The 22,283-nt window shown below is 39.9% G+C and overlaps 3 protein-coding genes across 3 annotated transcripts in view; 1 reads left to right on the forward strand and 2 right to left on the reverse strand.

Moving 5' to 3' along the window:
* Positions 1–2,935, reverse strand: part of ppp2r5b (protein phosphatase 2, regulatory subunit B', beta) — a 34,011-nt gene extending 31,076 nt beyond the window's left edge. Inside the window, exon 1 of the mRNA XM_063900658.1 lies at positions 1,621–2,935. Coding sequence (XP_063756728.1) covers positions 1,621–1,813 — 193 coding nt within the window. The 5' untranslated portion in view covers positions 1,814–2,935. The remainder of the gene's footprint in view (positions 1–1,620) is intronic.
* A 5,578-nt stretch (positions 2,936–8,513) lies between these two features.
* On the reverse strand, positions 8,514–18,143 carry batf2 (basic leucine zipper ATF-like transcription factor 2). The gene is made up of 3 exons (XM_063900762.1): positions 17,770–18,143; positions 15,056–15,160; positions 8,514–13,281 (listed from the first exon to the last, which is right to left on the reverse strand). The coding sequence occupies exons 1-3, from the start codon at positions 17,851–17,853 to the stop codon at positions 12,352–12,354; spliced, it is 1,119 nt and encodes a 372-aa protein (XP_063756832.1). The 5' UTR covers positions 17,854–18,143; the 3' UTR covers positions 8,514–12,351.
* Positions 18,144–19,481: 1,338 nt separating this feature from the next.
* arl2 (ADP-ribosylation factor-like 2) lies at positions 19,482–21,578 on the forward strand. The gene is made up of 5 exons (XM_063900763.1): positions 19,482–19,712; positions 20,017–20,127; positions 20,559–20,721; positions 20,947–21,027; positions 21,145–21,578. The coding sequence occupies exons 1-5, from the start codon at positions 19,648–19,650 to the stop codon at positions 21,277–21,279; spliced, it is 555 nt and encodes a 184-aa protein (XP_063756833.1). The 5' UTR covers positions 19,482–19,647; the 3' UTR covers positions 21,280–21,578.
* Positions 21,579–22,283: the final 705 nt, after the last annotated feature.

Genomic DNA, 22,283 nt, shown 5'->3' on the forward strand with positions numbered 1-22,283 from the left:
GGAAAATTGCAGTGCCCAGAGTCCAGGTGACATCTTGAAATGTCTTGTGTCGTCGACCAAATGTCCGAAAACCTTAAGATATTATTATTTTAAACCATATTTAACAGGTACAAACCAGCAAATCCTCAATTTTAATAAGCTGGAAGAGGAACTTGTATATTTTTGCTTAATAAATTGCCCTATATTGACTACTAAAATTCTTGCAGATTAAACCTCCTACTTATATGTGATTGACTCATTTTTCTTAATGTACCACTTCAACTCTAGCAGGTAGATTTATAGGAAATGCAGACGACACTAAGGTACATTTGCTGAAAGCCGTGCCCTCATTCTGAGACGTTATTGAAGGACCTCGCACAGATCAAAGTGGATTCTGTGTAACAGCAGCTCAGCAATAGCACACCTGCAGATGCAGTGCAGGAATTCTGTGTGAAATATCTTATAGCCTCAATTTCTTAAAGAACATTTCAAATATCATCTTTTATTTGTTTGAGGTTTGTCTGATGAGGCAGCAGTGGTCTATGCTTCTTCAACATTCACATGAACCAGCCACAGAGACAGGTTGATGGCTGGTGTTTGAATGAGTCAGTTAGTGACTCTGGAGACCTTGATGTCAACCTAAACTAGCCCCAGTTTGAAGCATGTTTTTTCTAAATAAACACACTCATAACATTCATATTCAACTAGATCATAATGCAAAGTTGTAATCGATTACTTATACTAATAATAATACATGATATTTATATAGCGCTATTACTGGTGCTCCAAAACGCTTCAGTTGTTTCTAAATATGAGGATGATTGGAAGACTCATTTGCTTTTTCTTACTAATTTGTTGACCCTCATATAATTTCCTAGTGTTATACAATTTGATCTCTACGTTAGCAATAGTTAAATCCTCACTAAATATGAAAATGGACAGAAAAGATTTACAATAAATTGATTAGTTGAGTGTCCTGGAGTAAAGTAATTGTCAGTCTACAAATTGGAGTTGATTTAATTGAAAGGTTTTGAACTCCGGAAAGATTAATGCAAAAGAACCACTTTAAGTCTTGTGTTTACCAGAGATGTCTTTAAAAGTTTATCGCAAATAAGTCATTTAGCATAAAAGATTACTAATCGACCCAGATTTGTATTAGATTGTTTTGATAATCAGTTAACAATTTGGGTTGTTGACATATTGCAGGTTTTTAAGTTTCTTGAATCATTGTAACTGAATTTATTTAGCGTTGGGACTGTTTGGTGGACCCCTTTTCTGTAATTTAATTGACAAGAGAATAATTATGCATGAAAATAATTATTAGTTTGACCCTTAAAATAGAATATTCCAGCAACAGACCTTTAAAAGAACGCAGAACAGGATTGGATCTTATCAGGCAATAAATAAAAGCCATCACCTCTGCCACTTGGACAGGACAAGGACAATATGTAGTGGACACCTATCAATAAAAAAGGCCATACATCACATCTTCTCCCCAGTCAGGGGGTGCCTTTGCCTTTAGTGTAGAAGTGTTTAAACAATGAAGATCAGTGGAGTCAGTGAGTGTAGTGTGACCTTGTTGGGCACCTATCACTATGACATACTGTATTGACCCATGGCTGCTGGTGGAGAGTGTCTCACCTTTGAGCAGGGGCAGCGGGGTGAGCTCCACCTGGGAGCTCTGGTACCGGAACTGGGAGGAGCTGTGGGACCTCCTCTGCCGGGCTCTGCGCATCGACCTCCGCGGGAAGCCATCCACCTTCTCCGCGGACGGCACTGAGAAGCTGGTGGTCGGCGAGGACGGGCTGGACGGAGGCAGCTTGGTCGTCTCCATGATGGCTGTAGATAGGCGGCCTATGCGCCTTGGTGTGTGTGTGTGTGCGTAAAGGGGGCGCTTGAGGAAGGATGAAAGAGTGGGTGGCTATCTGAATCACAGATGGATAATCAATTGATCAGAATGATATAAGCTCCAGGGAGGAGGGAGAGGAGGAGAGAGGGGAGAGATAAAGGGGGGAGAAGGTGCAGAGGCAAAGGAGAGGTGAGGAGAGAGATTTGGCTGTCCAGTCCCGTGCTGCGCGCCTCGCTGTCTCTATCACAGCCGCACTGGAAATGGCAGCAGCAGCAGCATCCCTGGTTCTTCGGTTTTTTCACACACAGATGTAAAATCGCTTGTGTATCATCCCCGTGGAGGAGTAGCCCGTGCAGCTACCAGATGATGCCCAGACAGGCGCGCCTACCCTCTCTCTCACACACACACACACACATACACACACACACACACACACGCCTCTCTGCTGCTATATTGGTGTAACACACACAGACTAAGTCAAGGGCCTAAATTCGGATATTTATTTCTATAACTGAGCTTCTGGTGTAAAGAAATCACTGCATCAAGCACCTTCCTGTTTATCCGGATCAAAAACAAAGAAACGGGCCCCAGGTCAGTTTATAGCTTATTCTCCTCGAGGATTCTCCTTATCAATACAATCAGTGATCGGTCCTGGCGGTGGATGATGATATCATAAAATCATCAATCTGGGCCCACCTCGGCTGCCGCATCACTGTTGTCCTTCTCGCTCGTTTTAACGGATCCTCTTTCGACCGTTCAAACGGCCGCACCTGCTGTGTGTTTCAATTTTTTTTTTCTTTCTCAGAGCTGGATAATGTTGCGGTTTATACTTCTGCCACACAACCTCCTTCTCCTGTATCAGGGCGGGGAAACAAACGCTCCCTCACCGCGCCGACATGTGCAGGTCCTCCGCCAGCGGCCGATGCAACACCGAGCCCCGCTGCTGCTCCGGCTCTACCTCCGCGGGGAGAGGGGAAGAAAATAGAGGAGAAATAGCAAGCAGCCGCTCCTCCTGGAAGTCTTGAGTTAAAAAAGACCGAAGGCCCCAGTTATACAATAGCACCCCGTCTAGGTCTGTCAGACTGACGCCTTTTGCTCCTGTCCCCCTTCTCGGTCCTGTTATCCGGTCGTCCTACAGCGCCTCAGCAAGCTGCGTCAAGAAGCGCGCAATGAGTCAGGAAAACACAGGAAATTAGGCGTCATGACTTTCACAATAAGACGAGATGAAGAACCTAAAAAGAGGTGTTAGTGTCTAGAAGTTGAGTCATGGCAGAAAGCATGTGGTATTTTACACATATTTATATCGACTCAGATTTGCATAGTAAATTGAAAGTTATAGAATAAAATATTGTTATATGCACAACAATTACAGAGAAGCAGTCAAAATCTTAAAGTAAAGCAAAATAGGAATCTGAGACATAAAAAGTGCAAGGTGAAATATTTATGTGTATAAAATAAGGTAAAAATAGATATGAATAGAAGAAAATTGGGGAAGGCACGTTAAGGCTGATGGGAGGGGATATTTTTGCTTCACCCAAAGAAACTGACAACAAATACAGTTTATCAATTGCTGTACAGTGAACATGTGGCTTCTAGGGTTCCTTTGGCTGTTGCCTGGATTGCCCAATGAGTAATCCAGTGTTGAATAAGCCTATTTAGAAGAAAATGAAAGGAAATGTGGATTTCTGTTAGATTTTCACCACTAAAATTCAACATTGAATGCCTGTTCGTCATAACAGTGAAGGCATTTATATATATATAAATTAAATGTATTCAATTTCGTTAACTTGCACAAAGATCTCTCTTTTTGAGATTTGTCTACATTTTTTTTAAGCCTCTGCTTAACAAAATAATTTAGAATAGTATATGAGAAATAGAAACTCATCTTTTGCACATCCCATTTCTGCCTACGTTCAGATCTTGCTTTCTCCCTTTTCCATCTAACATTTACAGTAAAACAACCTATTGACTATTTAACTTTCTGAAGTGATAAAGGCACACCAGGGTGTTCCATGCATAAACTATTATCTCCAAAAACAAGCAGCCACTGAGAACTTGATTCAACGATAAAATGTTTGAACTTGTATACAAAGCTTTTATTTTGAAAGCTATAACTGGATGCTCGGTTATCTCACTCTGACTGTTGCCGCTAGTTCCTCAGCCTAAAGGTGGTGCAAGGAGAGAGAGGAACGAGGCTCCTCAATGCGGATGACGCTATAGGATGGATTTATTTATTTATTTGTTTTTATTTAAGTGCTCTGGCTTTGCCATTTAAACGCTTTTGATTTTCAAAGCATGCATCATTAGGGCTCCTCTGCTCACTGCATGACACCTATAGACTGTATGTAAAAGGCATCACCTCTGCCAAACCTCTGGCTGCAATATCACCCTGTTATGAAATATTTCCTGCTTCTCCGCTGAGATGCTCCTCGGTGTTTCTGTCTGACTACCCTCCTCCCCCATCCTTCCCTCCCTTTCCCCATTTCCTCGCTTCCTATTTGAGGTGAGCGTGTGTTCGTGGGGGTTGTAGTTGACTTTGAGGATCAAGTCCCATCTATTGTCTTCACTAAGCCACTTGTGCCCTCATTCAAAGACACACAGACACACACACAGCCAAGGTGTGACGGTCAGGATGAAAGCGCGCACATTAGTGTGTGTGTGTGTGTGTGTGTGTGTGTGTGTGTGTGTGTGTGTGTGTGTGTGTGTGTGTGTGTGTGTGTGTGTGTGTGTGTGTGTGTGAAGCCAGCCTTGAACCTGCTTTTCACACACTAAACACACTCCAGCCATATAATATGATATCCAGTACAAGGGCGTGCGTAATACCACGTGCCCCATTCGTCCCCCTCCTCCTCTCTGTTGTGTCGCAGATGAGCTCAGCCGGTTGCCCTCTGGGAAAAATACCGGGGGGACCGGCAGTCCGGTAAGTGGCTGCTGGTCTGCATCTCTTTTCTTGCTGTTGATACTGCTCTGACATTTAGAAACACTTATATAATGTTATATTCATTCTGCTAACCTTTGCCTAAATTCTAATAATATACAGTATAAAGTCTATTAACAAGAGTAAATAATAGCAGTGCTTGAGCAAAAGGCTAAAAACATGCTACGACAATGCTAACATGTAGATGCTAGTGTGCTTAGATATTCTAATGAGCACTCAACCAGAAAAATGTCACGGGTTTCAAGAATATTTGGTCCTACAGTGGCTTGCAAAAGTATTCACCCCCCTTGGCATTATTCATGTTTTGTTGCCACACAACCTGGAAGTAAAATGGATTATTTTAGGGTTTTAATAATTTCATTTACTGAACATGCCTACCACTTTGAAGATGTGGTTTTTATTATTGTGAAGCAAACAACAAAATAACAGAAAAGTTCAGCGTGCATAACTATTCACCCCCCTAATGTCAGTACTTTGTAGAGTCGCCTTTTGCGGCAATTACAGCTGCAAATCGCTTTTGATAAGTCTCTATGAGTTTACCACATCTTGCCACTGGGATTTTTGCCCATTCCTCATGGCAAAACTTCTCCATCTCCTTGATGTTGGATGGTTTCCGCTTGTGAACAGCAGTCTTCAAGTCAAACCAGAGATTCTCAATTGGATTGAGGTCTGGGCTTTGACTTGGCCATTCCAACACATTTAAATTCTTCTGGTTAAACCATTCGAGTGTTGCTTTAGCAGTATGCTTCGGGTCATTGTCTTGCTGGAAGGTGAACCTCCATCCCAGTCTCAAATCACAATGACTGAACAGGTTTTACTCTAGAATTCAAGGTTTCAAGGTTTTATTGGTCATATGCACAGCATATACAACGTATATGTTGGCAATGAAAATCTTATGTCCCATGCTCCTCCAACAACTCAACATACATGGTGCAAATAAGATAAATAAAATAGTGCAAAAAGAGAGAAGAATATTTACAATAACAACAATAAAGATTTGAGGATGTGAAATATATACATATGTGGAATACATTGAAAGTATTTAAATACTTTACACTGTTGAATGAGGAGGTATGGACAGATGCATATATTACGTATAACAGATGTATATGGCAGATATGTATAATATATAGATATGTGTACTATAAACAGATATGTATTGCAGATGTGTATAATATATATATATATAGATATATAGATATCTATAATATATATAGATATATAGATAGATATATATATAGATAGATATCTATATATATATATATAGATATTATACACATCTGCAATACATATCTGTTTATAGTACGTCATATATAGATATATATATCTATATCTATATAGATATCTATATATATATATGTGTATGTAGATATATATATATATATATATATATATCTACATACACATATATAGTATATGTGTATATATATATATATATATATATATGTGTATGTGTGTACTATAAACAGATGTGAGTAGACATTCACAGAGCTCAGGAGTTCAGTAGTCTTATAGCCTGTGGTATAAAACTGTCTCTGAGTCTGGTGGTCTTGGTCCGGATGCTGCGGTACCGTCTGCCAGACGGCAGCAGACAGAACAGATTGTTGCTGGGGTGATGGGGGTCCTTTAATATCCTACCGGCCTTCTTCCTACACCGCTGGGTGTAGAAGTCCTCCATGGATGGCAGCTCCGTCCTGGTGATGTGCTGAGCAGTTTTCACCACCCTCTGTAGAGTCTTACGGCTGAGGGCGGTGCAACTGCCATACCAGGCGGTGATGCAGCCAGTCAGGATACTCTCGATGGTGCACCTATAGAAGTTGCAGAGTATCCTGGAGTCCATGTTGAACTTCCGCAGCCTGTGAAGGAAGAAGAGCCGTCTTGGATATGACCCTGGTGTGATGTGTCTATGTCAGGTCCTCACTGATGTTTACCCCGAGGAACCTGAAGCTGCTGACTCTCTCCACAGGAGTCCCGTCGATGGTGATGGGTGTGTGGGCCTCTCTCTGCCTCTTCCTGTAGTCCACAATCAGCTCCTTTGTTTTGCTGACGTTGAGATGGAGGTTGTTGTCCTGGCACCAAGATGTCAGGGCTCTGACCTCCTCTCTGTACGCCGTCTCGTTGCCGTCTGTGATCAGGCCGATGACGGTCGTGTCGTCAGCAAACTTGGTGATGGTGTTGGAGCTGTGTGGCCACGCAGTCGTGTGTGAACAGGGAGTAGAGGAGAGGGCTGAGCACACAACCCTGAGGGGCTCCGGTGTTGAGGGTCAAGGTGGAGGATGTGATGTTCCCCATCCACACTGCCTGGGATCTGCCCGTTAGGAAGCTCATGATCCAGTCACAGAGGGCGTTGTTGAGCCCAAGGTCCCTGAGCTTAATGATGAGCTTGGAGGGCACAATGGTGTTGAATGCTGAACTGTAGTCAATGAACAGCATTCTCACATAAGTGTTCCTCTGGTCCAGGTGGGAGAGGGCAGTGTGGAGGGTGAGGGAGATGGCATCATCCGTGGACCTGTTTGCTCTGTAGGCAAACTGCAGGGGGTCCAGTGTGTCAGGGAGGGAGGAGGTGATAAAAGTTTTGACTAACCGCTCAAAGCACTTCATGATGATGGAGGTGAGTGCAACTGGGCGGTAGTCATTGAGGCAGATTGGTTTTGTCTTTTTAGGGCGAGGGACAATGATGGACTCTTTAAAACATGTGGGGACTACAGACTGGAGCAGTGACCTATTGAAAATGTCTGTGAACACATCTGCCAGCTGAACTGCACACACCTTGAGAGCACGGCCAGGGATGCCATCAGGTCCAGGAGCCCTGTGTGTGTTGATCCTGGTGAGGAGCTCAAGACACGGCAGCCATCCTCGGCGCCATCTTGGTCTAGGATATCCCTGTATTTAGCACCATCCATCTTTCCCTCGACTTGGACCAGTTTCCCAGTCCCTGCTGCTGAAAAACATCCCCACAGCATGATGCTGCCACCACCATGTTTCACTGTGAGGATGGTGTTCTTGGGGTGATGTGATGTGTTGGGTTTCTGCCAGACATAGCGTTTCCCTTGGTGGCCAAAAAGTTCAATTTCAGTCTCATCTGACCAGAGCCCCTTCCGCCATACATTTAGGGAGTCAGCCACATGCCTTTTGGCAAAATCAAAACGTGCCTTCTTATTTTTAACACTAAGTAATGTTTTTTTTTCTGGCCACTCTTCATTGGCCACTCTTCCATAAAGCCCAGCTCTATGGAGTGTACGGCTTATTGTGGTCCTATGCACAGACACTCCAGTCTCTGCTGTGGAACTCTGCAGCTCTTTCAGGGTTACCTTTGGTCTCTGTTGCCTCTCTGATTAATGCCCTCCTTGCCCGGTCTGTGAGCTTTGGTGGGCGGCCCTGTCTTGACAGGTTTGTTGTGGTCCCCTGTTCTTTCCAGTTGAAGATTATGGATTTGATGGTGCTCCGGGGGATCATCAAAGATGTGGATATTTTTTTATAAGCCAACCCTGACTTGTATTCCTCAATAACTTTGTCCCTGACTTGTTTGGAGAGCTCCTTTGTCTTCATGGTGTGATGCCTCTTGCTTAGTTGTGTTGCAGCCTATGGGGCCTTTCAGAAAAGGTGTTTACACTGACAGATCATGTGACACTTAGATTGCACACAGGTGAACTTCATTTCACTAATTATGTGGCTTCTGAAGGTAATTTGTTGCACCAGAACTTTTTAGGGGCTTCAGAGCAAAGGGGTGAATACATATGCACATGCCAATGTTCAGTTTTTTATTTAAAAAAAATCTTTTTTAATATATATTTTTCTCATTTCACTTCACCAACTTAGACTATTTCGTGCTGATCCATCACATACAATTCAGATTAAAAACATTTAAATTACAGGTTGTAATGGAATAAAATAGATAAAAAGCCAAGGGGGGTGAATACTTTTGCAAGGCACTGTATATAACAAATTAAATGTTGACGTGATGATGATTTTAGAGGAGAAGCATCACCAAAGATATTACAATAATTAAGGTATGCACCAAGTGTCATAGTAATCTATCAAATAGATGTTAACGAACGCTCCAGGAAAGATACAACGTTATAAAATGAAGGTGCACATGTCACTAAAATAGTCAGTAGAGTTTACAAACACATAAACCACTAAAAGAAAAGTAATGGGATCATTTCTCGGGACCATGAATATCTGCAGGAAATATCATGACTAATTCCATCTGAAAGGTGCTGAGGTATTTGCAGCTGAATACAAAACACAATACACAGAAAATAATACATCCTAAGAGGAATACTAGCAGTTTTGATAATAATAAATTCTTTTTTTTTTTTTTAATCTGTCAGGCACAATCTGCATATTGATGTCTTATTAAATTATAATATGCAATTTCTGTCAAAAATGCACTTATGGCCACATAACACATATTTGGATGCTGAAATAAAGGTGTACAAGTTGCAAAGAGAGTAGAAAAGATTCCCAAAGTTGCTTAAACAACTTCTTAAGTTTGCAAACATTAACCACAAAAGCTACAGGTCATACTGGACCAATTATCGAAAAATTGGTGTGTATTCAACTAATAAAAGTTTATTAGTTATTGCTTATTAATTACAGTGGTATGCAAAAGTTTGGGCACCCCTTAGGAAAACCACTGCATCAGTTTGTCACTTGCTGAGCTTTTGAAGCAGCAACTTCATTTTAACATATGTTATACCTTATGGTAACAGAAACATCTCAGTAGTGAAATAACTTTTATTGGTCAAACAGAAACATGTTTATGTGCATTCAAACAAAAATAGGCATGTGCATAAATTTGGGCACCCCTAAGAAATAATTCCATTAATATTTAGTATTGCCTCCTTTTGCTGCAATAACGGCCTGTAGACGCCTCCTGTAGCCACAGACAAGTCCCTTAAGCCTGGCAGGTGGTATTTTGGCCCATTCTTCCACACAAAACGTCTCCAGTTCAGTCAGGTTTCTTGGCCTCCGTGCATGGACAGCCTTCTTCAAATAAATCCATACATTTTCAATGATGTTAAGGGCTGGGGACTGGGATGGCCATTCCAGAACATTGTACCTGTGCTTCTGCATGAATTCCTTGGTGGATTTTGATCGGTGCTTAGGATCATTGTCCTGCTGAAAAATCCAACCCCGGCGTAGCTTCAACTTTGTGACTGACTCTAGAACATTCTTGTCAAGAATCTCCTGGTACTGTAAGGAATTCATGTGGCCCTCAACTTTAACAAGTTTTCCAGTACCTGTGCTAGCCACACAGCCCCATAACATGATAGATCCTCCACCAAATTTTACAGTGGGCAACAAGTTCTTTTCATTGAATGCAGTGTGTTTTTTTCGCCATGCATACCTGTTCATGTTATGACCAAATAACTCAATCTTGGTCTCATCTGACCACAGTATTTTGTTCCAAAATGCTTCTGGCTTGTCCAGATGTGCTTTTGCATACCTCATGCGACTCTTCTTGTGATTAACACTCAGGAAAGGCTTTTTGCACATCACCCTTCCAATGAGCTCTTCCTGGTGCAAAGTACGCTGGATTGTGGAACGGTGAACAACTACACCATCAGCAGCCAGATGTTGTTGTAGTTCTCTGGAGGTGGTCTGTGGCTTCTCTGTGACCATTTTCACCATCCTTCGCCTGTGCCTTTCCCCTATTTTTGTCGGCCTACCACATCTTTCCTTCACACGGACTGTTCCTGTGGCCTTCCATTTCACAACTACGTTTCTGACTGTGGAGACAGACAGTTTAAACCTGTCAGATAATTTTTTGTACCCTTCTCCTAATTTATAATGTTGGATTATCTTAGCTTTCAGGTCAGTGGAGAGTTGTTTTGAGGTCCCCATCTTGCCACTCCCTAAGAAAGAACCTAGGCCAGGCACAGCCAGCTATTACCTATGTTAAATAGCCTTTTTCAGGATTGGTTCCACCTGTCTTTGTAATTGAAGGTCTAATGAGCTAATCAAAGCAATTTTGTGCAGCAACCTGTCAGCTATAAATCCGTACAGGTGTTGAAATGAATGCTATTTATAAGGGTGCCCAAACTTTTGCACATCCCATTTTTTGCATTTTATTTTATTATAATAAAACTATGTAATGCTACCCTAAGAATTTTGGTCTGGAAAACACTAAAACGTCTACATCTTTGTAGGAAAACAAATGTTGTTGCTGTGATCTTCTATTATAAAGGAAAAGCAAATTGTCATGAAATCTCAGAGGGGTGCCCAAACTTTTGCATACCACTGTAATTAATTAATGAAATACTGTCCATGGTTATCATTTGAATCCAAACATTCTTGTAAACCAAGCAAAAGTCAAATAAAGTGTTTCAATAAAAACATTTGAATTCACAACTTACTTTTGCAATACAACCAGTATCAAAGCATAAATATATTAACAAAATATTCATAACTCACTCACACACAAAGCGTCATATCTCCTTCTATGTGAAGCACATCCACATACAAATCCCATATACCTAGCTATAGATAAAAAGCAGAATATTCTGCATGAATCATCATTTGAAAAACAAAATTGTCCTTTATTTACCTGCATGGTGCATATAGCTAGCTTTATTTTCTAATTGTCATCACATAAATTGTCTATGTAATCATTTCCATTGTTAACCACTAGGGGCCCATGGCAAAAAAAAAAGAGCTGCTGGCCCTTTAAGACCATCTGAGGTTATTTAGTTAAGCACACATTCATAAATAATATAGATACCAAAACCCTTAACTATTAGAAATTAATCAAATTACCAGGCATAGACGGGCTGTAGACATATACACAATGTTGGGCCCCTGAGGGTTTGGGAATTTGTCTAGCAAAGCTGATAAAAGAGATTAATTAAAAGTGAATGATAAAGTAGCACACTAACAGGAAGTACAAATAATGCATTTATATTCATTTAAATTAAAGAAGAAAATAGATATGTTATTATCTAAAATGTAGAATAAGTAAATAATGATAGCTCTAAAAAGGCTCAGCTAATTGAGTAAATTATCAGTAGCAGCAAAACATGTGAAGAGTGTATCATTGTGGATTTTAAAATAGGTCAAAAGAAGATTAGAAAAAGTTTCCTGGCGTTATAAACTACCGTTCTGTGGAAATGAGCACCCCATCCAAACTAAAATGTCAAGGGTTTTGAATGTTGGGTAATGTTTGCCATTTCTTGTCTCTGCATTAAGGAAGGGATAATGCCAATTTAGTATCTGACTTAATTCGAAACTGAAAATTGCACTTGTTATTGCATGTTTTCATCTTGAAGGAAAAAACTATGGACAAGGGGCACATTCATTGATTTTTGGCTTAAGTAGAGTTTTAAGCTGAAAACTCAGCTAGGTCATTAAAAAAGGGAGGATTTCACAAATTCATAGTTTTCTGAGGTCTGAAAAAAAAAACTGATGATGCTACAATAACATAAGAACGGATATCTCTGCTCCACATTTATAACAGAGAGCCTGCATTACAAAAACTTGAGGCATTTACCAGCATCCAAGAACAACACCGTTAGCAGTGTTTAAATACTTCACTAAAAATATATTAAAAGAACATGTATTAAAAATGTGGCATGCCTTGGCACTAGTGACTAGTCCCGCTTAGAATCCACTCATTGCCCTCCAAGAGCTCAGAGAGGGTGAAATCTTTCGGAGTATCCTCAAGCGGGGGCAGCGAAAGTGGGTGGTGAGGTATGTCAAAGCTGCTGGAGGCCGTCTGAGGCACGTAAACGGGGCTTGGGACAGTGAGCCGGGAAAGCAGAGACGCATGATTGAGGGTTGGTTGACGATTATTACTCAGCTTTAAGGAAAAACCCAAAGCAGGAGACCACTCCGAGACGGACTTAGGAGCAGGATCTTCGAGAATTTGTGGTAAAAAAGAACACGGCAGACTGGAATTTCTGCTCAATTGTTCTGTATTAAGCTGGTCCACATTCATGGGACAGCCTTGCTGGGAGTTAGGGGGCGCTACGTAAGATGAAGGTGCTAGAAAAGAAGCTTGTTTCATTAGAAATTCATCCATTGAGAAACTAGCAGTTGCTGACTTTGTGGAGCTTCTATGGATTTTTACTTGCACAGATTGAGCCGGTTTAGTCAGCGAGCTGGAAGATACAGGATTGGAAACAAGGCTGGTGCACACAGGTGGAGCATTTTTTGGAGGCCTCGATGCGATTAGAGACGGAGGAACCTCGCTAAACAAAGAGTGAGGAGCAGAGACTGCAGAGAAAGAGGCAGCGCAAGTAGCCGATACAGAGCTGTAGAGTTCAGTATCTGAGCCACTAGGTGAGGCTAATGATGAAGATTTGGGAGGAGGAAGACTTGGAAAGGAGAGTTGTGTGCTTTCACAGGCGACTGAGGGGGGAACTGAAAGATCTGTCGTGGAGCCGGATAAGGAGTCTTTGATGAAGCACGGCTTGTGGCACTCCAGAGCCTTCGTGTAGAGGTTAAAGTCTTTATTCAATGCGGCAATCTCCTTTTTCAGGGCTGAGTTTGATCGCTCCAGACTCTGAAGCTCCTGAGAAGAAGAGTTGAGGGGAGGAAAGAGATAAGAGAGGTGGAAAAAGAGAGGAGGGACAGAAATGGCAAAGAGTTAATGTCAAGTTGAGGCAGTGGTTGATGAAATACCAGGGAGTTCAATTGTGTAAAATGCTTTTGCTCCATTAAAGACAAACATGAAACAGTACATTTAAAAGCAATCAATAATATGAATTATAATCAATATTATAGGAAGCAAAAAAGAAATGACAAAAACAAACATTCAAGGCGATTGCACATATAGCACAGGGATGTAAAGTATAAAAGTGTTAGAATTAAAACATATGATCATAATTATGAATGCATACATGTTGCAGGTGGTAAAGGTGAATCTTTTTTATATACTTTTAGGGTAGCTTTTGAATTTCACCAAGGTAGGTTTATCTTCTTTAAGACTGACTGCTGCAATAAAAATAAGAAAAACTCTGAGCAAATGTTGGAACTTAAAAGGAGAACTGAAAAATGGCTTTCATTAACAGTGCAGCAATTTTAGCATAATAAGGAGAGAGTACGAAGTGGAGGGATAAAAAAAAAGATTCCTTTCTGAAAATAAAGTCAAATTGAGGCTTGACTCCCCAAAAAATAAACCTGCTTCTATTTATACCATGTAGAATCGTTTTTTCCTGATATATCACTTTCATGGCATCATTGGGTTTCAGTGCAGCCAGAAAAACACTTTTATTCCATAACAGCCAGCATTCATTTCCTCTGAAGAACAGGGTTCACCGGAATGATAACATTTGGAATTGTGAAAGTAGCAGTAGTATGCATTTGTGCTTCACATGCGCTGACTCTTTAAACCATGAACTGCTGACCACAACTTACAGTTATCGAGAAAAAACCTGGAGGACATGCTGAGCAAAGCTCAAAAGGAGAAGAAGAGAGTGAAAGCGAAAGTCTGGACTCCTGCCATGGAACACACACACACCCATTCATAATTTTGGTAAACACACTAATCCAACCAGTTAAAAAAGTGAAGTGGAAAAACATGATAACTAGAAGTAATGTTAAAGAGAAACTCCTCCAACCAGGCAATTAGGTGTGCTCTGACTACATTTCAGAATTTCCTGTTGTCAAAATGTGACTCATTACACACTTTATGGGTCTGTGTTGAGATGTATTCATAGCCTGAAAGTAATCAATCATATGACAAATTTGTTAAAATCCGCTGGTAGGTTAGTTACATATACATTGAGAAATAAAACTGGATTTTCTAATGTTTATTTTTACAAGTGAATTGTCTTAAAAAATGATATTAGTATACAAAAAATGAACGTAGTAACAACATCAGATTCTTATATTAACCCCTAACCCTATTCCATGATAAAACGTTAAAAATGTATCAAATAAGTTTAAAATAAAAAATGTTTTCAAGTATGTGATAAGAAGTTATTTTCACAGACACACATCTAAAAAAGTTACAAAGTCAGGACCACTATTGTTTCAATAATCCAAACAGAAGCTTCACCCACAATGTGCGTGCGTCTCTGTAACACAACCTGTGGAATTTGCCCCTCAGGGAAGGTGTGTGTGTGAGTATGTGTCTGGGGCAGAGAGGAAAGGGAGGGCCAATAGGAAGGGAGAACCAGAGGGAGTGAAAGCCCTTCTTCTAAAGTAGAGTATTTACAAGAAATGGCTGCAGCATGCTCTGGGATTACACAAGACACATACACACACAGCTTATCACACAACCGGTTTGTGGGTGTGTGACAGAATTCAGAGAAGGAGGGAAGGAACGTTAGGAAGTTTCGAACCTCATGAAGTTCGTCCGCTCGCTCTGTTTGTTTTTTACGGCTCTTCCTCGCAGCGTCTCTGTTTTTCTCTGTTTTTCTCCCTCTTTTTCTTGTCTCTCCTCTCTCCTGTAAAAATAAATACAGCACACTGTAAAACACACACGTCTAGGATACTTTACCGTAAACGCTGATACTGTGTGTATTTAAAGTACATTCTAGTCATGCCTAAATCCCCTTCTGTTTGTAAGGGATTTCCTTATATGGAGTGAGCTGGTAGCTGGAGAGGTGCCAGTTCTCCTCCTAGGCCACTGCCGAGGTGCCCTTGAGCAAGGCACCTGGCTGCCTCTCTGCTCTGCCACCTCTCCTCTGCATGTGGTTGTGTGTGCATGTATTTCCTCTGTGTTTGTGCATGTATATCCTCTGTGTGTTTAATGTGTGTTAACACAACAGAGTAGAGAAAGCAATTTCCCTGTAAGGGATTAATAAAAGTATGTCTTCTTCTAAAGGAAGCATTTTTAGCTTTCTGAAAATGTAATAGTTCACAAGGTCATAAAGTCACAAGTCAACCCCATCACATGAAATCCCATGTGATCTCTTAATTAAAGCAGGAAGTTGTTGGAGTATTTGGTGTTTAGTTCAGGAGCAATGCAGAGACAAAAAGACAGGGTTATTTAAAGGGCAAGAAATGAAGTGTAGATGTAAGTATATCTATAAAACGTATGAAGCTCCCAAAGCTACATTCTCCCAGCACTGTGCTCCACTTTATTTCTTTCATCAATTGAACCCAAAATGGGGCGGTATGCAATAGTTATACCTCTAAAAATTACTGGTTTATTCCTAATAGAAGGTCGACTGATTTGCCCAAAGCGCAAGTGCATTAAACTTAAAATAAAAAAGAACCAATGTCATATAGGAATTGCATCACTCTCTAAACAACTCGCACCTTTTGTTAAAAGACATTAGTTTTGTTTTTATGTCAACATTTTGTCTATATAAGAGGATGTTTGCACAGCTGCAGGCTTCTAACAGATATTACATTGTATAAAGAAAAGCTTGTGTTTGAAACTTGGAATTACAATGCACTTCTTTGATTTTTTTTGTATCACTTTCAGTTGACTGGATGACTCTATTGTAAGTATTTTTAGCAGAGGAGGGGGAATGATGCCATTGAATATCCCAGCTTGGACTTTCACCGCATATGGTGTCATTTCAACCAGCAAACACCCAGGTTGACCCATTTTTGATTGCAAGGAGTAATAGCCAATAGGAACTTACACTGTATCCAAGCTTCTCAATGGCACTTCTCCAAAATAAGTTATAATGTGCTTTGAAATAGACCAAGACAAGAAATGCACAGTGTTGTGCGTGAACGAGTTCAAAAGAACGCGTTCATTGAACACGCTCATTTTTTCGTGAACGTTGAACTGAACGCAACACATTTTTCAATAAAGAACTTGAACGTGAATTAGTTCACATTATGTGTCATGAACGGCAGACATCACTATAAATGAACGTTGGCATTTGTTTTCCATTGAAAACTGAGTGACATCTGTTTTCTCTTTTGAAACGCAACGAGAGAGAAAGTTCCTCCCTCCTGTAGGTGCCGCTTAAATCATGTATCAACGCAGAGATAGTTTTGGCACTGTATGCGCAATGCATTGCGGGCAACGTAGTGTCCGGCTGAGAATAGTTGAGTTGAATAGTTGAAACGTACTGGCTTCCGCACGACGTTACCCATGATGAATTGCAGCAGAGCGGCTTAGGCATAGCAACGCCGAGAGCGCGGAGGGCTGGAGGCTCGAGAGAGAGAGATACAGAGACCAATGACGAGAGTGAGAGAAAGCGCTGCGATTTAAAAAAAAACAAACAAGATGGCTAGTGGAAGTGATGGCACGGAGACGGACTCCGATTCTCCTCACGAACATTTAAAACAATTTTACACTCTTGCAAACCAAGACCCCGACGGCAAAACTCTTTCCTTCCTGTGTAAGATGTGTCCACCTGCGCAGCAAAAACAAGTTAGGACATCGACAACGTCCTTCTCGAATTTGAAACGGCACATTGAATTAAAACATCCATCCAGTGTGAATGCAATTCAAGAGTTTTGCTCATTTCATACACACACATAGGTATATATAATATCATATATATCAAATAATATATTCATATTTCATATTATATATTCTTTATTTAATTGAATGCTAGTAGATTTCATTGCACTAAGTATAGAACTGGTCTATCTTGTCTGTATTGCTACAAGTTTCAGCACCTGTTAAGAAACCAACAATAGCAGTGTTATGAGCAAATGTCTACAATGAACAGTTTCAAAGAACGTATAGTGATTTCTAGCTCGTAGTGTGAAAAAAAGTATTTATTTGAATATCTCACGAAAAAAGTGAAATGAACTGAACTTTGAACTAGTTCAGAATTAAAATTGTGAACTTTGAACGTGAACTGTTCACTTTGAGCATGTATGAACTGAACTTGAACTAGTTCAGAAAAGCTGTGAACTGGCACAACACTGGAAATGCATACATCAAAGTGAAATACGATTTATATAAATCGAGATGTTATGCTATTATTAGCTATTTTAATTCACTCACATGCCTTTCATTTAAGTTAAAAATAACCTACCTGGATATGTGAAGCTTCTAGCACAAGTTTTACATTATGTTTTTACGTAATAATAGCTGGTATTAGATGATATGATGCTTGATTGATTGAGAAGTACTCACAGATCCAGGGGTGATGCTCTCCTCTGTCGACACCGAGCCCGGGCTGGTCAGCTCGTACCCGGTCTCCATGAATAACGGGGACATGTCTTTTCCTTGGTTTTTCAGGATGCAGATTCAACGAGCCTGGATCCTCCGAGCCATTCAAACTCTGAAGCTGTTTAAGAAAAACTAGCGCGCGGCAGCAGCCTTTAAGAGATGTTCACTGAAGGAGGATGCTAAACCTGTAATGCTTCATTTGCCAAAACTGCTTGATGACTTATTGCTTCTGTAAATGTGTGTCCCGGAGTGAAACGCTCAAACGCTTTTGATCGTATGAGGTTTGGCACCAGACGGCTAATGATGCAATATGATGTTGCATCTGCTTTCAGTTTCTCTTTATTTTAAACTGACCCATTGCAAGGTAAGCGCTGCAGAGCGTGCTGCATTCACGTGTCGCATGTTATTTTCGCAGTTCAAGTCTGTATGGCGCTTCTTTTCAATAGACCCAGCGATAAAAACCAGATTTTTTTGTGGAAAGAAGAGACAGACGTCACAGATGCTTTTCCAACTGTTTTTAGTTTCTCTGCTAAAAATGCTTAAATATGATGGTTCGTAATTATGCTCTGTAAGGTGTCCTTGAGAGCTTTGGAAGGCACCCATAAATAAAATGAAGTATTATTATTATTATTATTATTATTATTATTATTATTATTATTATTATTATTATTATTATTAATAAATATGATAATGCATTTTTTGTGACAAATCTCCCATTACTCTTTTAGAGTGTCGGTTTTCTGAAGTCGCATTATGATAAATTCTTGGGGAAATGTGGTACGAATTACCATAAAATGATGAAGGATGCTCCTCCTTTACGTGAGGAAGATTTCCTCAATCGTTTTTACAGGAAATTCCAAGCCCCCGGAATATGTCTATAACCAGTTGCTACTCTGCAGGATGTGATGTAATTTATAAGAAGTGCTACCCGTTGGTTCATATCTTCCAAAGAAAGGAAAAGTAAAACGTAGCCCAAATAAAAATGTTTCACATTTATAATCATTGGTGTTACAAAGTTGATATTGACATCCTTAACACTTTTCATACATTTCATAATACATTCTCAAAATATATAGCTATCACAAAAATGTAAATATAAACAACTGGTATAGTTATTTGCCTATTATCATAAATATCATAAAGGAAAATTATAAAATGATTGATTCCTAAACCCTCTGATAAAATAACCTTTTGTATTCTTTAGAAAAAAGTTGATACGCTTTTGCATTAAGTTTTTGAAATGTACAGAAAATCACATGATAATGACCTGTTATCTAAAAGCAGTTTAATCCCTCTGCCTTTCTCCAGAAAATACCACAAAGAGTCTTAACTGCCAAACTATTAAATACCGTTAGGCAATATAATAACACTTAAAGAAGGAAATTAAATGTGAAACATGGTATACACAAGGACATTTCAAACGAAATTTATATTTCAGTGTAGTTCGAATTATATATCAAACTGATAACGTCCTGTAGTATTCTTTTTTTAATTCAACAGTTTTCTTTATAAAGTATATTTTGAGACAAGCGTTGACAGGTTTATATAGTAATGCATGTCATTCCCTCACGGGACACACGAGGGCGCCAAACCGCCTCTATTGTACGGCCACACCTTAAAATGTTCACTGACCAATCAACAAGGTTGGAAAGTCTACAACAACCAATCAATGTACACGTTCTACCAAACAGTCCAATCAGGCGCTGCGTCGAACAGGATCAGAATTACAGCCTCTTCCTGCTTGACAATGCTGCGTATGGATGCTAAATATACTTAATACAAAGCTTTAAATAAGTAAACATCGTTTTCTATAACATCTGAAGTTGGGTTGATACTTTCGTGATGGGTTTACTGACGATTTTAAAGAAAATGAAACAGAAGGAGCGGGAGATGAGGCTGCTGATGTTGTATCCTTTCTGTAACTAGCTTAGCTGGGAACAAGGTAGCATGTATTTAGCAACGTGAATATTTTAACTGTATTTGTGTCAACAACTTGAGAGAAGTGTCCATCGAATTATATCAGTGTGGTTAGATAAAACAGGATGGGTGTTTGTGAGGTTTGTTTATGCGCATTATGTGTTGTATCTCGTACCTTTCTAGTACTGTAATTTACTAAATGTGGGTGAATGATAGTTAAGGTCTTGTTCATTCATTGAATATAACATTTAACAGTGAGGTGTGGGAGTTGCTTCTTTAACCTGGTGCGTGCAGGGGTCTGGACAACGCAGGGAAGACGACCATTCTCAAGAAGTTTAATGGAGAAGACGTGAGCACCATCTCTCCGACGCTAGGCTTCAACATCAAAACACTGGAACACAGAGGGTAACACGCGCACGTTTCCACGGGCACAGACATGAGACCTTAGCTTAAATAAACTAAGCATATGACGCACTTTCACACTCACATATTGCACGGCTTCTCTCTATACGCAGTTTTTGACGTGTACATATTTAATTTAATGCTGGAATAACTAAACATGGGGCTACTTGTATATTTTATGAAATTGTATGAAGAACAGTAGTTGCACAGTTTTCATTTGCACTTAAAGTACATACCGCAGTTGAGTTTAGAAACATACATGCTGACAAGTGTCTGTATCTCAGAAACTAGCACTATTACATATTTCTGGTTATCTATTAAAGGTGATGATTAAAGATTTGTAAAGTATAATGTAAAACATTCTTGATTTGGACTTTTGATGAAAGATTATATTATTCATATACATCACCCTTTCCTCTCTCTGTGTTTCCTAGGTTTAAATTAAATATCTGGGATGTAGGTGGACAGAAGTCGCTGCGCTCCTACTGGAGGAACTACTTTGAGAGCACAGACGGGCTGGTGTGGGTGGTGGACAGCGCAGACAGACTCAGACTGGAGGACTGCAGAAAGGAGCTCAGTTCACTGCTGCTGGAGGAGGTACAAACCAACCTACAGTCATAAAAAGCTTTTAGTGTCCTAAAACTTGGAAATGAGTCAGCATTTTGGCCAAGAATATCCATTCTATAGTCAGCCACAAACTGAGGCATGACAATTAATAGCTGTATTTTTCTTATTGCACAGTCTGTAGCTGAAACCCATGTTGCTGTTTGGTTACTGTATCAATTTTATATTAATCGATTTAATGGTCTCCTATCCATGCAGAGGTTAGCTGGTGCAACGCTGCTAGTGTTTGCCAACAAACAGGACTTACCAGGAGCCCTGTCAAAAGAGGCAATACAAGAGGTGAGACTAATTCTACATCAAAGTTTTCACTTTAAGTAACTGATAAATGTAGTTTCATTCTTGTTGCTTTAAATTCCTTCTGTGTCTGATGCCTGTTCTTGCTTTGTTTCCCTGCAGGCTCTGGCCCTGGATGAGATCAAAAGCCATCACTGGTGTATCATTGGTTGCAGTGCAGTAACAGGAAAGAATTTGTTAGCTGGAGTGGACTGGTTATTAGATGATATCGCTGCAAGGATTTTCACCATTGACTGAGATTGATCCTGATCAGCTGCGTCATGTTAAAGGTCTCATTGGATTACGCAGTCATCTGTATTCATAAGTACAGAAAACACGCCTGGAATTTTTTGGGGAGAGTTGTGGATATCATGTCTTAGGATAAGAGATCTATGGTGAGATTGTTCAAAATGACCAAGAAACTAAACCTAATTTAAGTTTGTTTACAGCATGCGATGTATGCTCACTGACAGAAACCCTCTCCCAGCTGCTTACTTGTGCCTCACATTAGTGTTGTAATAAACTGAAATGCCTTTTGAATAAATATTGAAAAGGAATCAAGCTGCTTCTGAAGTAATTTATCAAATGTTGTATATACTAACACTATCCCCATTAATATGGAACAAAAAAAAATTCAGTTTCACCTGAACAGTTAGTTCCCTCCATCACAAGAACCTGAAGGCCAGACCACACTTGTATCTACCTTTGTCACTAAACCAACTAAGCATGAGGATTGTCACTGCCACAATTGCATGATATCTTCCATTTGTCTGGTGCAGCAGTGTGAAGTAGGTTTACTGTACTGAAGAATACAGGTACTTGAAAATTAATATATTTTGCAATCCTACCCCCACTATTCAGAGTTAAAGCATGTACTTTATCACTACATTTTGTACCTTAGTTACTTTACGAATTCAGAGCAATTTGAAATGACACCTGGAATAATCAAACTACTCAAATTAGCTTAGCTTCACTAGCTTGAATCATTATCAAAACATGACAGGATTGTGAAATGGGCTAATTTGCATAAGGAATACATTTGGTACCTCAAGTATATTTAGATGCTAATTCTGTTGTACTTTGACTTCAGTAACATTTTGAACGCAGGACTTTTACCGGCAAGAGTATTACTACACATTTTACTATTACATAAAAGATCTGAGTACTTTTCCCACCTGTGTTCTGGTGTCAATTAATGCAAATAAGCAAAAGTGCTCAACTGTGGTGCATATTTTTGACAGTAAAACTGGTTATTTAAATGA

Source organism: Eleginops maclovinus, chromosome 14 (assembly GCF_036324505.1).
Source record: "Eleginops maclovinus isolate JMC-PN-2008 ecotype Puerto Natales chromosome 14, JC_Emac_rtc_rv5, whole genome shotgun sequence".
NCBI classification, from domain to species: domain Eukaryota; kingdom Metazoa; phylum Chordata; class Actinopteri; order Perciformes; family Eleginopidae; genus Eleginops; species Eleginops maclovinus.

Coding starts and splice junctions, on each gene's coding strand:
- arl2 (XM_063900763.1), top strand. CDS start 19,648: ATGGGTTTACTGACGATTTTAAAGAAAATGAAACAGAAGGAGCGGGAG. Junction 20,128..20,558: donor AAAACACTGGAACACAGAGG/GTAACACGCGCA, acceptor TGTGTTTCCTAG/GTTTAAATTAAATATCTGGG. Junction 20,722..20,946: donor GTTCACTGCTGCTGGAGGAG/GTACAAACCAAC, acceptor CTATCCATGCAG/AGGTTAGCTGGTGCAACGCT.
- batf2 (XM_063900762.1), bottom strand. CDS start 17,853: ATGTCCCCGTTATTCATGGAGACCGGGTACGAGCTGACCAGCCCGGGC. Junction 15,161..17,769: donor AGAGCATCACCCCTGGATCT/GTGAGTACTTCT, acceptor TTATTTTTACAG/GAGAGAGGAGAGACAAGAAA. Junction 13,282..15,055: donor GAGCGGACGAACTTCATGAG/GTTCGAAACTTC, acceptor TCTTCTTCTCAG/GAGCTTCAGAGTCTGGAGCG.